At 40.9% G+C, this 18,182-nt stretch overlaps 1 protein-coding gene across 2 annotated transcripts in view; it reads left to right on the forward strand.

Moving 5' to 3' along the window:
• The window catches only part of LOC128698271 (cytokine receptor-like factor 3), a 335,991-nt gene that overhangs the window by 108,284 nt on the left and 209,525 nt on the right, over window positions 1–18,182 (forward strand). For both annotated transcript variants that reach the window (XM_070098681.1, XM_070098680.1), the window contains exon 3: window positions 8,142–8,261. In XM_070098681.1, coding sequence (XP_069954782.1) covers window positions 8,142–8,261 — 120 coding nt within the window. The remainder of the gene's footprint in view (window positions 1–8,141; window positions 8,262–18,182) is intronic.

Raw genomic sequence — 18,182 nt, forward strand, 5'->3', positions numbered from 1 at the left:
TACTCTCTCCTGTCTTCGCATTGGCCACACTCGTCTTACTCATGGGTATCTCATGGAGAGGCACCCTGTTCCTCTCTGTGAGATGTGTCAGGTTCCAGTATCGGTTAGCCACATTCTGTTAGACCTCCCTCTCTATCAATGAGCACGCAGAATTTACCTCCAATGTCATCTCCGCTCTACTATCTCTTTTCCTTCCCTTCTTGCTGATGGATCCTACTTTAATCTTGACTCTCTCATTGACTTCTTGACAACAACTGACTTACTCCACAAACTCTGATGACGATGCCTTTCACACTCCCCTCAGCCCTTTCTACCTGAATCTCTTGCTACTCTCTACCCCTGTCCTATCCACTGCCCCGCTGTTCTCTGTACCCTACTAATTATCCCTCTCCCTTTTGCCACCTGATGCCCCTGCTTCCTTCCTACCCTGCAGCGCTGTATAGCCCTTGTGGTTTAGCGCTTCTTTTTGATTATAATAATAATAATCATCTTTATATGTTATGTATTGTGTTTATTATATAATTTTGAAAAAAATATCATGGATGGATTAATGAATATATGTACACCTATCATCTGACTTACGACCTGCTCGACATGTGACCACTCGACTTACAACCGTGTTTTGTATGCCAAATTTCTGGGAAATAAACAACTGTTTGTGATGTACAGTGTTTATCCTAAACCTTGCAGTATAAAACACAGTACTAACAGCATAAAAAGCAAAGTAGAAAATGAAATACCAGAATAAAACAATAAAATAGTCATTACAAAAATGTGATGTCGATATTCAGTAGTAAGGTTCGACTTGCGTCCATTTTGACTTACGACCGGTTGGTCAGAACCAAGCTCGGTCATAAGTCGGATGGTAGGTGTATATTAAAGTAACATGCGCGACATTTAATGAGACTCGATTATTATTATTATTTCTAATATGGCGTCACTTGTGCAAGTCATCTTGCTACCACATCTCATATTTGTTTATTTATTCTACTGCGGGGTGTATTTGTCATCTTTATACGTTATGCATCGTGTTTATTATATAATTTTGAAAAAATATCATAGATGGATTAATGAAAATATGTATATTAACATAATATACAACATTTAATGAGACTCGGTGATTATCATCATTTACTAATATAACGTCTCAAGACATAAGACACACTGATTTTAATGTGTACCTGCATGCCAGCTCAGTATGTAAGTTTATTTAGGTACAGGTATACATAAGTATAGTTATCAAAGTATATATAAAATATGAAATAACTTTTAAAAACACTTGAAATTTTGGAGTTTCCAGACATAATGGAGAGACTTAGTGCTTACGGATCTCAGAGAGAATGTAAACAAACCAGGTGGGGCACGGTGACCGTATTAGAAAGTCAGGTGGGAGGGCCATATAGAGAGTTTTGGTCATAATTTGAAATTACCATATTAGCAGAATGCCGTAAAGTGAAACGCCGTAAAGCGGGGCCCTACTGTACCAGAAATATTATAAACGGTGCGAAGGTGACATTAAAACAATATCAAAGATGGTTGACACAAACCCACTACCATTATAGTATGCTGCTCATTAGTGATGAATTTGTTTACTGACATGGTCTTAGTAATGGAATTCTGTCGTTGAGTCAGGAAAGACTGTACAGTATATGTTTTTATTTTGTGTTCTGTGCCCTATTCCTGCAAGAGAGAGACTTGAGATTTTTTCAGTCACTTGACATGGTCGAGGACAACCGTGAATAACGCAGCTGAGCAAAATGTAGACAGTAAGCCTACATGCTTAGTTCTTGTAGTCCCCTCTAGAGTTACTGCATGGGCCTACCAAGCTCAGCCCTCACCACGCCTTCCCTGCCTCACTCTCCCACCAGGCAGCCTAAAGTCAATAACCCTATTCCTCTCTCTCACAGTTGGGCCTTGGCCCTCTGGGCTGCCATAACACACTGCCTGTGTAGAAGAACACAAAGTAAGAAGCCTTTGAAGTCTTATCATTCACCACTACCAGACATACAAAATACTCATTACAGTGGACCCCCGCATATTCCGCCGGTGGCATTGTTTACCAGCCAGCCTCCGCGGTAACATCCAAGCATACAATCGGAACATTTCGTATTATTACAGTGTTTCTGGTGATTTTATCTGCAAAATAAGTGACCATGGGCTCCAAGAAAGCTTCTAGTGCCAACCCTACAGGAATAAGGGTGAGAATTACAATAGGTATAGGTAGTAGGTTGGTAGACAGCAACCACCCAGGGAAGTACTACCGTCCTGCCAGATGACTGTGAAACAAAAACCTGTAACTGTTTTGCATGATGGTAGGATTGCTGGTTTCTTTTTCTGTCTCATAAACACGCTAAGATAACAGGGATATCTTGCTACTCCTACTTACACTTTGGTCACACTTCACAGACACGCACATGCATATATATATATACATACATCTAGGTTTTTCTCCTTTTTCTAAATAGCTCTTGTTCTTTTTTATTTCTTCTATTGTCCATGGGGAAGTGGAAAAGAATCTTTCCTCCGTAAGCCATGCGTGTCGTATGAGGCGACTAAAATGCCGGGAGCAATGGGCTAGTAACCCCTTCTCCTGTATACAATTACTAAAAAAGAGAAGAAGAAAAACTTTATAAAACTGGGTTGCTTAAATGTGCGTGGATGTAGTGCGGATGACAAGAAACAGATGATTGCTGATGTTATGAATGAAAAGAAGTTGGATGTCCTGGCCCTAAGCGAAACAAAGCTGAAGGGGGTAGGAGAGTTTCAGTGGGGGGAAATAAATGGGATTAAATCTGGAGTATCTGAGAGAGTTAGAGCAAAGGAAGGGGTAGCAGTAATGTTAAATGATCAGTTATGGAAGGAGAAAAGAGAATATGAATGTGTAAATTCAAGAATTATGTGGATTAAAGTAAAGGTTGGATGCGAGAAGTGGGTCATAATAAGCGTGTATGCACCTGGAGAAGAGAGGAATGCAGAGGAGAGAGAGAGATTTTGGGAGATGTTAAGTGAATGTATAGGAGCCTTTGAACCAAGTGAGAGAGTAATTGTGGTAGGGGACTTGAATGCTAAAGTAGGAGAAACTTTTAGAGAGGGTGTGGTAGGTAAGTTTGGGGTGCCAGGTGTAAATGATAATGGGAGCCCTTTGATTGAACTTTGTATAGAAAGGGGTTTAGTTATAGGTAATACATATTTTAAGAAAAAGAGGATAAATAAGTATACACGATATGATGTAGGGCGAAATGACAGTAGTTTGTTGGATTATGTATTGGTAGATAAAAGACTGTTGAGTAGACTTCAGGATGTACATGTTTATAGAGGGGCCACAGATATATCAGATCACTTTCTAGTTGTAGCTACACTGAGAGTAAAAGGTAGATGGGATACAAGGAGAATAGAAGCATCAGGGAAGAGAGAGGTGAAGGTTTATAAACTAAAAGAGGAGGCAGTTAGGGTAAGATATAAACAGCTATTGGAGGATAGATGGGCCAATGAGAGCATAGGCAATGGGGTCGAAGAGGTATGGGGTAGGTTTAAAAATGTAGTGTTAGAGTGTTCAGCAGAAGTTTGTGGTTACAGGAAAGTGGGTGCAGGAGGGAAGAGGAGCGATTGGTGGAATGATGATGTAAAGAGAGTAGTAAGGGAGAAAAAGTTAGCATATGAGAAGTTTTTACAAAGTAGAAGTGATGCAAGGAGGGAAGAGTATATGGAGAAAAAGAGAGAAGTTAAGAGAGTGGTGAAGCAATGTAAAAAGAGAGCAAATGAGAGAGTGGGTGAGATGTTATCAACAAATTTTGTTGAAAATAAGAAAAAGTTTTGGAGTGAGATTAACAAGTTAAGAAAGCCTAGAGAACAAATGGATTTGTCAGTTAAAAATAGGAGAGGAGAGTTATTAAATGGAGAGGTAGAGGTATTGGGAAGATGGAAGGAATATTTTGAGGAATTGTTAAATGTTGATGAAGATAGGGAAGCTGTGATTTCGTGTATAGGGCAAGGAGGAATAACATCTTGTAGGAGTGAGGAAGAGCCAGTTGTGAGTGTGGGGGAAGTTCGTGAGGCAGTAGGTAAAATGAAAGGGGGTAAGGCAGCCGGGATTGATGGGATAAAGATAGAAATGTTGAAAGCAGGTGGGGATATAGTTTTGGAGTGGTTGGTGCAATTATTTAATAAATGTATGGAAGAGGGTAAGGTACCTAGGGATTGGCAGAGAGCATGCATAGTTCCTTTGTATAAAGGCAAAGGGGATAAAAGAGAGTGCAAAAATTATAGGGGGATAAGTCTGTTGAGTGTACCTGGTAAAGTGTATGGTAGAGTTATAATTGAAAGAATTAAGAGTAAGACGGAGAATAGGATAGCAGATGAACAAGGAGGCTTTAGGAAAGGTAGGGGGTGTGTGGACCAGGTGTTTACAGTGAAACATATAAGTGAACAGTATTTAGATAAGGCTAAAGAGGTCTTTGTGGCATTTATGGATTTGGAAAAGGCGTATGACAGGGTGGATAGGGGGGCAATGTGGCAGATGTTGCAAGTGTATGGTGTAGGAGGTAGGTTACTGAAAGCAGTGAAGAGTTTTTACGAGGATAGTGAGGCTCAAGTTAGAGTATGTAGGAAAGAGGGAAATTTTTTCCCAGTAAAAGTAGGCCTTAGACAAGGATGTGTGATGTCACCGTGGTTGTTTAATATATTTATAGATGGGGTTGTAAGAGAAGTAAATGCGAGGGTCTTGGCAAGAGGCGTGGAGTTAAAAGATAAAGAATCACACACAAAGTGGGAGTTGTCACAGCTGCTCTTTGCCGATGACACTGTGCTCTTGGGAGATTCTGAAGAGAAGTTGCAGAGATTGGTGGATGAATTTGGTAGGGTGTGCAAAAGAAGAAAATTAAAGGTGAATACAGGAAAGAGTAAGGTTATGAGGATAACAAAAAGATTAGGTGATGAAAGATTGAATATCAGATTGGAGGGAGAGAGTATGGAGGAGGTGAACGTATTCAGATATTTGGGAGTGGACGTGTCAGCGGATGGGTCTATGAAAGATGAGGTGAATCATAGAATTGATGAGGGAAAAAGAGTGAGTGGTGCACTTAGGAGTCTGTGGAGACAAAGAACTTTGTCCTTGGAGGCAAAGAGGGGAATGTATGAGAGTATAGTTTTACCAACGCTCTTATATGGGTGTGAAGCGTGGGTGATGAATGTTGCAGCGAGGAGAAGGCTGGAGGCAGTGGAGATGTCATGTCTGAGGGCAATGTGTGGTGTGAATATAATGCAGAGAATTCGTAGTTTGGAAGTTAGGAGGAGGTGCGGGATTACCAAAACTGTTGTCCAGAGGGCTGAGGAAGGGTTGTTGAGGTGGTTCGGACATGTAGAGAGAATGGAGCGAAACAGAATGACTTCAAGAGTGTATCAGTCTGTAGTGGAAGGAAGGCGGGGTAGGGGTCGGCCTAGGAAGGGTTGGAGGGAGGGGGTAAAGGAGGTTTTGTGTGCGAGGGGCTTGGACTTCCAGCAGGCATGCGTGAGCGTGTTTGATAGGAGTGAATGGAGACAAATGGTTTTTAATACTTGACGTGCTGTTGGAGTGTGAGCAAAGTAACATTTATGAAGGGATTCAGGGAAACCGGCAGGCCGGACTTGAGTCCTGGAGATGGGAAGTACAGTGCCTGCACTCTGAAGGAGGGGTGTTAATGTTGCAGTTTAAAAACTGTAGTGTAAAGCACCCTTCTGGCAAGACAGTGATGGAGTGAATGATGGTGAAAGTTTTTCTTTTTCGGGCCACCCTGCCTTGGTGGGAATCGGCCGGTGTGATAATAATAAAAAAAAAAATAATTACAATAGAGATGAAGAAAGAGATCATTGATAAGTATGAAAGTGGAGTGCGTGTCTCCGAGCTGGCCAGGTTGTATAGTAAACCCCAATCAACCATCGCTACTATTGTGGGCAACAAAAAGGCAATCAAGGAAGCTGTTCTTGCCAAAGGTTTAACTGTGTTTTCGAAACAGAGATCGCAAGTGATGGAAGATGTTGAGAGACTGTTATTGGTGTGGATAAATGAGAAACAGATAGCAGGAGATAGCATCTCTCAAGTGATCATAAGTGAAAAGGCTAGGAAGTTGCATGAGGATTTAATTAAAAAAATGCCTGCAACTAGTGATGTGAGTGAATTTAAGGCCAGCAAAGGTTGGTTTGAGAGATTTAAGAGGCGTAGTGGCATACATAGTGTGATAAGGCATGGTGAGGCTGCCAGTTTGGACCACAAAGCAGCTGAAAAATATGTGCAGGAATTCAAGGAGTACATAGAAACTGAAGGACTGAAACCTGAACAAGTGTTTAATTGTGATGAAACAGGCCTGTTTTGGAAGAAAATGCCAAGCAGGACCTACATTACTCAGGAGGAAAAGGCACTCCCAGGACATAAGCCTATGAAAGACAGGCTTACTCTGTTGATGTGTTCCAATGCTACTGGTGATTGCAAAGTGAAGCCTTTATTAGTGTATCACTCTGAAACTCCCAGACCGTTCAGGCAAAAGAATGTCCTCAAGGAAAATTTGTGTGTGCTGTGGAGGGCAAACAGTAAGGCATCTGTCACTAGGGACTTTTTCTATGACTGGTTACACCATGCATTTGCCCCCAATGTGAAAGATTACCTAACTGAAAAGAAATTAGAACTTAAGTGCCTCCTGGTGTTAGACAATGCCCCTGGTCATCCTACAAACGTGGCAGAGCGACTTTATGGGGACATGAAATTCATTAAGGTGAAATTTTTGCCTCCTAATACCACTCCTCTCCTGCAGCCCATGGACCAGCAGGTTATTTCCAACTTCAAGAAACTGTACACAAAAGCTCTGTTTGAAAGGTGCTTTGTAGGGACCTCAGAAACTCAACTGACTCTAAGAGAGTTTTGGAGAGATCACTTTAATATCCTCAATTGTGTAAACCTTATAGGTAAGGCTTGGGAGGGAGTGACTAAGAGGACCTTGAACTCTGCTTGGAAGAAACTGTGGCCAGGATGTGTAGACCAAAGGGATTTTGAAGGGTTTCAGGCTAACCCTGAGAATCCTATGCCGGTTGAGGAATCCATTATGGCATTGGGAAAGTCCTTGGGGTTGGAGGTTAGTGGGGATGATGTGGAAGAGTTGGTGGAGGAGGACAATGAAGAACTAACCACTGATGAGCTGATAGATCAGCTTCAACAGCAAGAGGCCAGACCTGAGGAAACTGGTTCGAAGGAGGGGAGAAAGAAATTGAAGAAATTGCCTACTACAAAGATTAAGGAAATCTGTGCAAAGTGGCTTGAAGTGCAAACCTTCATGGATGAAAATCACCCTCACACAGCTATTGCAAGCCATGCTGGTGACTATTACACTGACAATGTTGTGAAACACTTAAGGAAGTCATAAAGGAACGAGAGGTACAGGCCACTATGGACAGATATGTTGTGCGACAAAACTCCAGTGACTCTGAAGCTGGTCCTAGTGGCATTAAAAGAAGAAGGGAAGTAACCCCAGAAAAGGACTTGACACCTCAAGTCTTAATGGAAGGGGATTCCCCTTCTAAACACTAAGACTCTCTCCTCCTCCCATCCCATCAATCACCACCAGATCTTCAATAAAGGTAAGTGTCATGTAATTTTGCATGCCTTTTTCAGTTTGTGTGTATTAAAATTAATATTTCATGTGGTAAAAATTTTTTTTTTCATACTTTGGGGTGTCTTGCACGGATTAATTTGATTTCCATTATTTCTTATGGGGAAAATTCATTCGCATAACGATAATTTCGCATAACAATGAGCTCTCTTGCACGGGTTAATATCGCTATGCGGGGATCCACTGTAATATAGTACGTTTTTTCATAATTTTTTTTTAAAGACTGGCCATCTCCCACTGAGGTAGTGACTTGACAAAGAGAACACCTGCCCTGCCAATCATTGTCACTCTTGTTAGAAGGGTGCTGACATCACGGTTCAGGTGACCCTCAAAACCATAACATTCCCATGCCTCCTTCAGAGTGCAGGCACTGTGCCTCCCATCTTCAAAACTCAAGTCTAACCAGTTTCCTGAATCACTTCATAAAAGCTACCTTGCTCACACTCCAACAGCACATCAAATCATAAACAACCACTTGCATCAACTCATTTTGAATTTTCTTTACAGGTGACGAATAGTGCATCTGAAACTAAAGCAACAATTAATGCAGTTTTTGACAGCTTCATTGCTGCTGTGAATGAAAGTGTCAACACAAGGCGTAGGAAGCTTTTGGATGAGGTCAAGGAGGTGAGTGTGTTGATTTTTTTATTATAAATGCTACATTGTTTCCATTACTCTTACGTTAACCTTTCCTTAACCCTTTGAGGGTTTTCGTCGTACTAGTACGTCTTACGCGTAGGGGTTTTTGACGTACTAGTACTCATAAATTCTAGCGACCTCAAATCTAGTGGGAGAAAGCTGGTAGGCCTTCATATGAAAGAATGGGTCTATGTGGTCAGTGTGCACAGTCTAAAAAAAATCCTGCAGCACACAGTGCATAATGAGAAAAAAAAAACTTTTTCCATTTTTTTTTAATAAATCAGCGACTTTGCAGTGTATTTTCGTATGGTATTTATTGTTGTATTCTAGTTTTCTTGGTCTCATTTTATAGAATGGAAGACATATTACTGAAATTGAGATGATTTTGACTGGTTTTACAATGAAAGGTGCCTTGAAATTGAGCTCAAAGTAGCAGAAATGTTCGATTTTTACCAAACTTCAAAAGTAAACAAATCGTGCCAAGCGTGCAATACACGTCAACTGGTGAGTCTAATATTCTTTCACAAGTGCACCAATAATATTTATACCATTTTTTACACTAATGCAGTACTCTGCATAACAGTAAATCTTATATTTTTTGTGAGAATAAAAATTCAAAGTGGAAAGCAAAAGAATATAAGAGGGGCCTTGAGACGTGACTAATGACTAGAGGAAATGTCATTTTAGTGCCAGGAATGTCTTTCTTGTTTATTCTGGACCCTATTCCGAAATTGGCATCTTTTGAAATTTGTGTGAAATTGGCAAAATTGCTAAATTCTGACCACTGTACTGGATAGTTGAATTTATAAATGGGTGGTTTCTTGCACCCATTCGATAGAAAAAATGGAGTTCTAGCGAAATATTCATGTTTTTTGTCGACTAGTACAGTGAAATTGGCCAAAAATGGGGCTCAAAGTGGGCAAAATCGCCGATCCGTAAACATCGCCGAGACCGCTAACTTTGCGAGAGCATAATTCCGTAAGTTTTCTATCAAATTTCAAACTTTTGGTGTCGTTATGATCGGGAAAAGATTCTCTATCTTTTCATAAGAGAAAATAATTTTTTTTTTTTTTTAAATTTGGCCGACCCTGAGAACGAGTTTCGGAGAGGGCCTGTCGACCCTCAAAGGGTTAACCCTTTCACTGTTGGTGCCGTATAGGTATGGCTTACAAGCCAGTGTTGGTGACGTACAGGTTTCCCTCCACATTCGCAAGGGTTTGGGGATCAAGAACCTCACGAATGTTGAAAAATCGCGACTGTTTGGTACACATGTATATTGTAGGGAAATATAATAATAGCATTTACTTAGCCTAACAATACTGCTTCCTTAACCTATTGAACCATGAACAATCATAAAACACACAAAGTATTGTAAAATATTGTACTAGTGCCAGCCCATTGGTAAAGAAGGTGAGAAAAAGTATAGAATTCAAGAAAGAACTCGTACCAAAGTGGAGGAGGAAGAGAGAGGGGAGAATGTGCCTTTTTCAGTGATTCTACGATATGTATGATACTAAAGCAGCACAAGTCAATAAAGGCTATAGTGCCAGTCAGCGATGAAGTGTAGCATTAACAGTGTAGGAAGTAGGTTAAGCAATTAATTGATAGAAAAAGGACAGCACAAACCTAACTCCTTCAGTGTTGTTAGTTATATGGGGTGACTGACAACACTGCCGTCTCTACCATCTCTGCTGCTGCCATCACCACCACTATGTAAGGCTTATGCTCTCAGTGGCCCTTATACATCCAACAGCGATGACACAGCAACACTAGTGACATACTTGATGACATATTATATTCGTTCCAGATTATATGTCATGTTTCTATGTTATTAATATTGTTTATTATGTCATATTAGATGAATTGTGATAGATAAGCTGTAGAGCTGATATTAGTGTCATATTGAAGGAATATCTTTTCCTATCCCTAAACAAACTCTGCCACCCCCACAATTCCTAACATATGTAATGACATATTTTAAATATGACTGGGTGGCTGGGCATTTACGAATGTTTGAATCCCACGAAAGTGGAACTCACAAATTTGGGGGGAGACCTGTATTAGTACGCCAAAATTCTAGCGGTTTCAAATCTAGCAGGAGAAAGCTGGTAGACCTACGTGTGAGAGAATAGGTCTGCATGACGGTCTAGTGACGGCCTTCGAAAGGCCGTCACTAAATGACAGTGAATACCACAACAATGTGGGAATGGCCGCCTCCACTTGTAACACAATGACATGCTATTTTATTCATTCTAGAGTATATGTCAGGTTTCTATGTTATTTATATTGTTTATTATGCATATTAGATGAATTGTGATAGATAAATAAGCCGTAGAGTTGATATTAGCTTTATATTGAAAGTATGTTCAGGTGCCAGTACTGAACGAATTTGTTCCCATAAGGAATATTGTGAATTAGATTAGTCCATTTCAGACCCCCAAACATACACTACAAATGCACTTGCATAAATACAGTGGACCCCCGCTTAACGATCACCTCCAAATGCGACCAATTATGTAAGTGTATTTATGTAAGTGCGTTTGTACGTGTATGTTTGGGGGTCTGAAATGGACTAATCTACTTCACAATATTCCTTATGGGAAAAAATTCGGTCAGTACTGGCACCTGAACATACTACTGGAATGAAAAAAGTTCGTTAACCGGGGGTCCACTGTACTTACATAATTGGTTGCATTGGGAGCTGATCGTAAACCGGGGGTCCACTGTATATACGTTACATATTATGTTGGTCTCACAGGCCACAAAAGTTACTTGAAAATAATAAAATATTAAAAAATAAAATAAATGTAAAAATAATATTACTGAGGGAATCTCAGAACGAGGTGAGGTTTCCACACGCACAATCTGGCTATGGGAAAGAGGTAATTGGCCAGCCCTTTGCTTTGAGCTCGCCACCACCGACTGGAATGCTCTTCTCCAGGGGGATGTTGACAACCAAGTGAAAGCCTTCACTGGACACATCCTTAATCTGCAACAAGAACACATTCCTCACCGGCAATATGTGACGAAGCCTACAGATCAGCCTTGGTTTGGCTTTCGTTGTAGAGAGGCTGCTACTGCTAAGTACAAAGCATGGCGAAGGTATAAGAGACATCCTACCACCTATAACAGGAACTTGCACATGCAAGCCTGTAGGCATATGGGTGATGTTCAAAAGTGGGCCATTGCTAAATGGGAGGTGGACACTAAAAGAAAGTTAGCATCAGGTAGGGTAGGCTCCAAAACCTGGTGGTCCCTGGTCAAGGGCAGACAAGGTTATCTGCCTGATGAACTTATTCCACCTCTAAATCGACAGGATGGGACCACTTTTACTAGTAGTCAAGAGAAGGCGGACCTCTTTGCTGAACACTTTGCTACCAAAATGCAAGTTCCTGATCCAGCAAGGGACCCTCCTTGGCTAGCTGCAAGAATTGTGTCAAAACCGTCAGTGGGGACAATAAGGCAGGAGGAGGTGCATTTCCTACTTAAATCGCTTGACCAAGAAAAGGCTGTGGGCCCAGACAAGTTGAGCCCAAGATTGTTGAGAAGATGTGCAGACCAGCTAGCAGCACCTCTAACTCGCATCTTTCAGCACTGCCTAGTACAGTGTAAATGGCCCTCTCTATGGAAAGAGGCGAATGTAGTCCCTGTTCACAAAAAGAAGAGCAGAGCAGAAATCAGCAACTACAGACCAGTGTCACTCCTGTCAATCACTGGTAAGATCCTTGAGACAATAATCTCAAGACAAATGACAGAGTTTTTTGACTACCACTCACTACTTTGTGATCGTCAATATGGCTTCAGGAAAGGTTACTCTGCTGCTGATCTGTTGTTAAACCTCTCCACTAAGTGGCACCAGTCACTGGATGAATCCAAAGTCAGCTGTGTGGTAGCACTGGACATTGCTGGCGCTTTCGACCGGGTGTGGCACCAGGGCCTCTTAGCAAAACTTCAAGCACTGGGAATTGCAGGCTCTACGCTATGTCTCCTCAGTGACTACCTTCATGGTAGATCTCTAAGTGTAGTTCTCAATGGAACGGAATCAGCAAGACATCCTATTGGGGCAAGTGTTCCACAAGGAAGCGTGCTGGGTCCATTGTTATGGAATGTCTACTTCAACGACCTTCTTCATCTCATCCCAGAATCACATGCATATGCAGACGACTGTACACTGACATTCACTTATCCAAGAGAAGAAATGCCAGCTGCTCTAAGCTACATCAATCACCAGCTGAGAGCTATATCAGCTTGGGGAAATAGATGGCAAGTAACATTTGCACCTGAGAAAACGCAAATGATGATCGTCTCTAGGCACCATGATGGTAATGCTGGTGCAGTAGTAAGGATGAATGGGAGGATGTTGGCACCTGGAGAAGAAGTTGATATCCTTGGGGTGAAATTTGACTCCAAACTGACCATGAAGAACCATGTTGTAAATCTTGCAAACAAGGCAGCCAGGAAGCTTACAGCACTTCGCCGTATCTCCCATCTGCTTGACAGTAGGGGTTGCAAGATCCTGTACGAGGCACAAGTACGCTCGCACCTTGAGTATGCTCCGCTTTCTTGGTTTGCCTGCCCCCCTCTCATCTGCGACTGCTTGACAGAGTAGAGAACAGAGCAAGACGTCTCATCTCTCGCCTGGACCCATTCTGGATAGATCTGTCATTTCAGCAGAGCCTTCAACATAGGAGGGATGTGGGTGGCATTACTGTTATGTACAAGGCCAATACTGTCAAAATACCACACTTGGATCCACTTCGAGGACAGCGTGAAACAAACTTTTATGCCACAAGACGGGCAGAAAGCAGCAACTTCACTCTGGCTGTACCCTTCTCCAGAACATCACTCCATCTGAGATCATGCATACCCAGGATGACTCGAATATGGAACACATTCGTACAGGATAATGATGTCAACGAGATAGTCAGTTGATCAAATGAAAATGCTGGCCCACAGATGGCTCCAACTTCATCCTGTTTCCTACTTGTATGTCTCATAACAATAAAAATGCTTTCAAATGAGCTGATGTAGGTAACAGCTCTTAGCTTGCCAATAAAGTTAGGAATCCTTAACCTGTAAATAGCTGTCAATAAAGCTAGGGATCCTTAACCTTGTCAAACCCTGTGTTTAAAAAAAAAAAAAAAAAAAAAAAAAAAAAGAGAGAGAGAAAGACAGAGAAGCAGACAACAAGATAAGCAGAGACAAAGATAGACAGATCCAGACAGACAAATAAACACAGACACAGACAGATAGACATGTTTATATGTAACAGTGAAAAACAAAGCCAAGGCAGTGCAATAAGTGTCACTCCACTGCTGCACTGTCAGTTGTGGAGTGACCCTCGTCTCATACAGTGCTTCAAGAAGTTTCATATATACTCCAGCATGTCTAAAACATTGGCAAGACCTATAAATAATTTGTATACATTTCTAGACAATAAAGTGGACCCTCAGATATCAGCCGTTCGTGTTATTGGCCAAATCGGTCATTGGCCAGTTTTTCGGCTCCTTGTGATTGGCCGTTATTTTGGTGATAAGCCGTTTCGGATGCATCCGTCTACTGGCTGGGGCTGCTTGCACGTCAGTCTGGCTGTGTCTCTCGGTGTGTGAGGAAGCTTCTGCTCATACATCCAAACATTTTGCTTGTTTTCCAATGTTTCTTGTGTTTTTTTTTTTTGCAGTGCAACTGCAAAATAAATAACCGTGGCTCCAAAGAAAGTTCCTAGTAAAGTTCCTGTTGTAAAGAAAGTGAGAAACACCATGGAATTGAAGTGTGAAGTGGTTGATAAATACGAGAGGTGTATGCGGGTGCTGGAACTTGCCAGGATATACTGGAAAAGCAAATCGACTATAACATCCATCCTGGCAAAGAAAGAACAAATCAAGGATGCTAAAGTTGTGAAAGGAGTAACTTTTATAACGAAACAAAGGTCACCGATAATGGAACAGATGGAAAAATTGTTGTTATTGTGGATTAAGGAAAAAGAATTAGTGGGAGACGGTATTGTTGAATCTATTATTTGTGAGAAGGCAAAGCAGTTACATGAGGATCTTCTATGGAAAACTCCTGGATTAAGTGCTTCTAATAGTGAATTTAGGGCCAGCAAAGGGTGGTTTGAGAGATTCAAGAAGCATAGTGGCATACAGTGTTGTAAGGCATGGAGAGGCTGCAAGTTCTGACAAAAAAGCGGCTGAAAAGTACGTACAGGAGTTCAAGGACTCTGTAAAGGCTAAACAATTAAAACCCCAACAAGTGTTCAGTTGTGACAAAACAGGCCTGTTTTGGAAGAAAATGCCAAACAGGACCTACATAACACAGGAGGAAAAGGCACTGCCAGGATACAAGCCTATGACAGACAGGCTAACTCTCTTGCTCTGTGGTAATGCTAGTGAGGATTTTAGAGTGAAGCCTTTACTTGTTTATCATTCAGAAAATCTCAGTGTTCAAGAAAAGCAATGTCGTTAAGAATAGATTGTGTGTGATGTGGAAAGCTAATCAAAAGGCATAGGTCACAATGCAAATTCTCAGAGTGGGTGAATGATGTGTTTGGCCCAAGTGTAAAAAAATGCCTCCTGGAAAAGAAATTGCCACTCAAGTGCCTCCTGATACTGGACAGTGCTCCTGCACATCCTCCAGACTTGGAAGACCAAGTGTTTAGGGACTTCAGTTTCATAAAAGTGAAGTTCTTGCCTCCTAACACCACTCCTCTCCTCCATCCCATGGACCAGCATGTCATTTCTAACTTCAAAAAACTCTACACAAAAGCAGTGTTTGAAAAGTGCTTTGAAGTGACCTCTGACACTTGGCTGACCCTAAGAGAGTTCTGGAAAGATTACTTCACTATCCTCAATTGCATAAGCTTTATAGGTAAGTCTTGGGAGGGAGTGACTTCCAGGACTTTGAACTCTGCTTGGAGAAAATTGTGGCCAGGTTGTGTCCAAGAGAGAGATTTTGAAGGGTTTTAGGCTGGCCCTAACCCTGCTGACCCTGTGGTCTGTATTGTGGCACTGGGGAAGTCCGTGGGGTTGGAGATGAATGGCAAGGATGTGGAAGAGTTGGTGAAGGACCACAGAGAAGAGCTAACCACTGAAGAGCTGCAAGAGCTTCAACTCGAATAGCAACAGATTGCAGCTGAAGAACTTGCTTCAGAGGAGGAGGCAGAGGGAGTGAAGGAGGTGCCTTCTTCAGAGATTAAAGAGGTGTGTGCAATGTGGACTAGGTGTAAGCTTTTGTAGAAAAACACCACCCTGACCAAGCTGAAGCAAGCTATATCTGCAACATGTTCAGTGATAAAACTCTGTCCCACTTCAGGGAAATCTTAGAGACGCCAGAAACAGAGCACTCTTTATAGTTATTTTGTGCGACAGGGGTCCAGTGACTCTCAAGCTGGTCCTAGTGGCATTAACCCTTTGAGGGTCGCCAGGCCCTCTCAGAGACTTGTTCTCAGGGTCGCCAAAATTTAAAAAAAGAAAATTATTTTTTCTTATGAAAAGATAGAGAATCTTTTCCCGATCATGACTCCAGAAGTATGAAATTTGATGGAAAACTTACGGAATTATGCTCTCGCGAAGTTAGCGGTCTTGACGATCTTTATGCATCGGCGATTTTGCCCACTTTGAGCCCTATTTTCGGCCAATTCCAGTGAACTAGTCGACAAAAATCATAACTATTTCGCTAGAACTCCATTTTTTCTATCGAATGAGTACAAGAAACCACCTATTTACCGATTTCAACTATCCAATAAAATGGTCAGAATTTAGCAATTTTGCCAATTTCACACAAATTTCAAAAGATGCCAATTTCCAAATAGGGTCCAGAATAAACAAGAAAGACATTCCTGGCACTAAAATAACATTTCCTCTGTTCATTAGTCACATCCCCACGCCCCTCTTACATTTCTTTTGCTTTCCACTTTGAATTTTTATTCTCACAAAAAATAGAAGATTTACTGTTATGCAGACTACTGTATTAGTGTAGAAATGGTATAAATAATACCAGCCCACTTATGAAAGGATATTAGATTCACCAGTTGACGTGTATTGGAAGCTTAGCGTAATTTTTTTACTTTTGAACTTTGGCAAAAATCGAACATTTCTGTTACTTTGAGCTCAATTTCAAGGTACTTTTCATTGTGAAACCAGTCAAAATCATATCAATTTCTGTAATATGTCTTCCATTCTATAAAATAAGACCAGGAAAACTAGAATACAACCATAAATACCATACAAAAATACAGTGCCAAGTCGCTGTTTTAAACCAAAAACACGGTCAAAGTTTTTTTTTTCTCATTATGCACTGTGTGCTGCAGGATTTTTTTTATACTGCACACACTGACCACATAGACCCATTCTTTCATATGTAGGCCTACCAGCTTTCTCTCACTAGATTTGAGGGCGCTAGAATTTGTGTACTAGTACGTCAAAAACCCTGGCAGGTAAGCCGTACTAGTACGTCGGAAACCCCGAAAGGGTTAAAAGACAAAGAAGGAAAGTAACCCCAGAGAAGGCTTTGCTACCGAAAGTCTTTATGGAGGGGGATTCCCCTTCCAGACACTAACTCCTCCTCCTTTCCTCCTCCCTATCTTCCAGAAGCCAGCATTAGCCTTCAATGAAGGTATGTAATACTTACATAATTGTAATTTTTTTTTTTTTTTTTTTTTTTTGTCTGGAACAGATTAATTATATTTCCATTAATTCTTATGGGTAATATTTCAGTTTTTGGCCATTTCGGTCTTAGGCCAAGCTTCTAGAACGAATTACGGCTGATAACCGAGGGTCTACTGTAGTAGGTGACCAAGGCAGGTGAAAATGTTCACCTGTCAGTGTGTTTGTGACTATTTGAGTACCTAATATTAGTGTTAGAAAATATATTGGCTGTGAAATCACAAGAACTACTACAAATTGTAATTATCAGAACATGAAAACTATATACACAAATAACCCGCACATAGAAGAGAGGAGCTTACGTTCCAGTCACGGTATTGTGCCTTTTTTTGTTATTTATATATAAATTAAAAAAAAGAGGACAAAAGGTATATCGGCAACACTTCTGCAAGCAGCAGGACTTCATGTTGCCATCATGTGAGCATTCAGCACCAACTTCGTGGTCTTATATCTCGGTAAGTACTGACCCTAAAGTTTTTTTATTGTATTATTACACACAAAATTGCCCTCTTTAATTTAAATTTTTTTTTTTAAATATTTGGAGCACTGGGTGAGAGAATGTTGATCTGTTTGGACAGTTAATGGGTTAATTTACCCTTACTTCACCTATGGTATTTGTGCTTGGGGATGTACTACGACTAATCACTTTAAACCATTAACAACACAACAAAAAGATGCTGTGTGGATGATCACCAATTCTTGTACCAGACAACACCTCCCCTCCACTCTTCAAGAGTTTTATTTATTTATTTATTTATTTATTTATGTATGTCTTTGCAAATAGTACATTGAGATTATATATTTACAATAATGGGTTGCAATGCAAAGAGAGCCTCTATTATGCCTAGGCATTATGGGCTGACTTAGCATTACAGTGGACCCTCGACCAACGATATTAATCCGTTCCTGAGAGCTCATCGTTAATCGAAATTATCGTTAGTCGAGTCAATTTTCCCCATAAGAAATAATGGAAATCAAATTAATCCGTTCCTGACACCCCAAAGTATTGAAAACAAAATTTTTACCACATGAAATATTAATTTTAATACACACAAACTGAAGAAGACATGCACAGTTACATGACACTTACCTTTATTGAAGATCTGGTGATAATTGATTGGATGGGAGGAGGGGAGAGTGTTGATGGTGTTAGTGTTTAGAAGGGGAATCCCCTTCCATTAGGACTAAGTGTCAAGTCCTTTTCCGGGGTTACTTCCCTTCTTCTTTGAATGCCACTAGGACCAGC

Source organism: Cherax quadricarinatus, chromosome 63, assembly GCF_038502225.1.
Source record: "Cherax quadricarinatus isolate ZL_2023a chromosome 63, ASM3850222v1, whole genome shotgun sequence".
Classification (NCBI taxonomy): Eukaryota; Metazoa; Arthropoda; class Malacostraca; order Decapoda; family Parastacidae; genus Cherax; species Cherax quadricarinatus.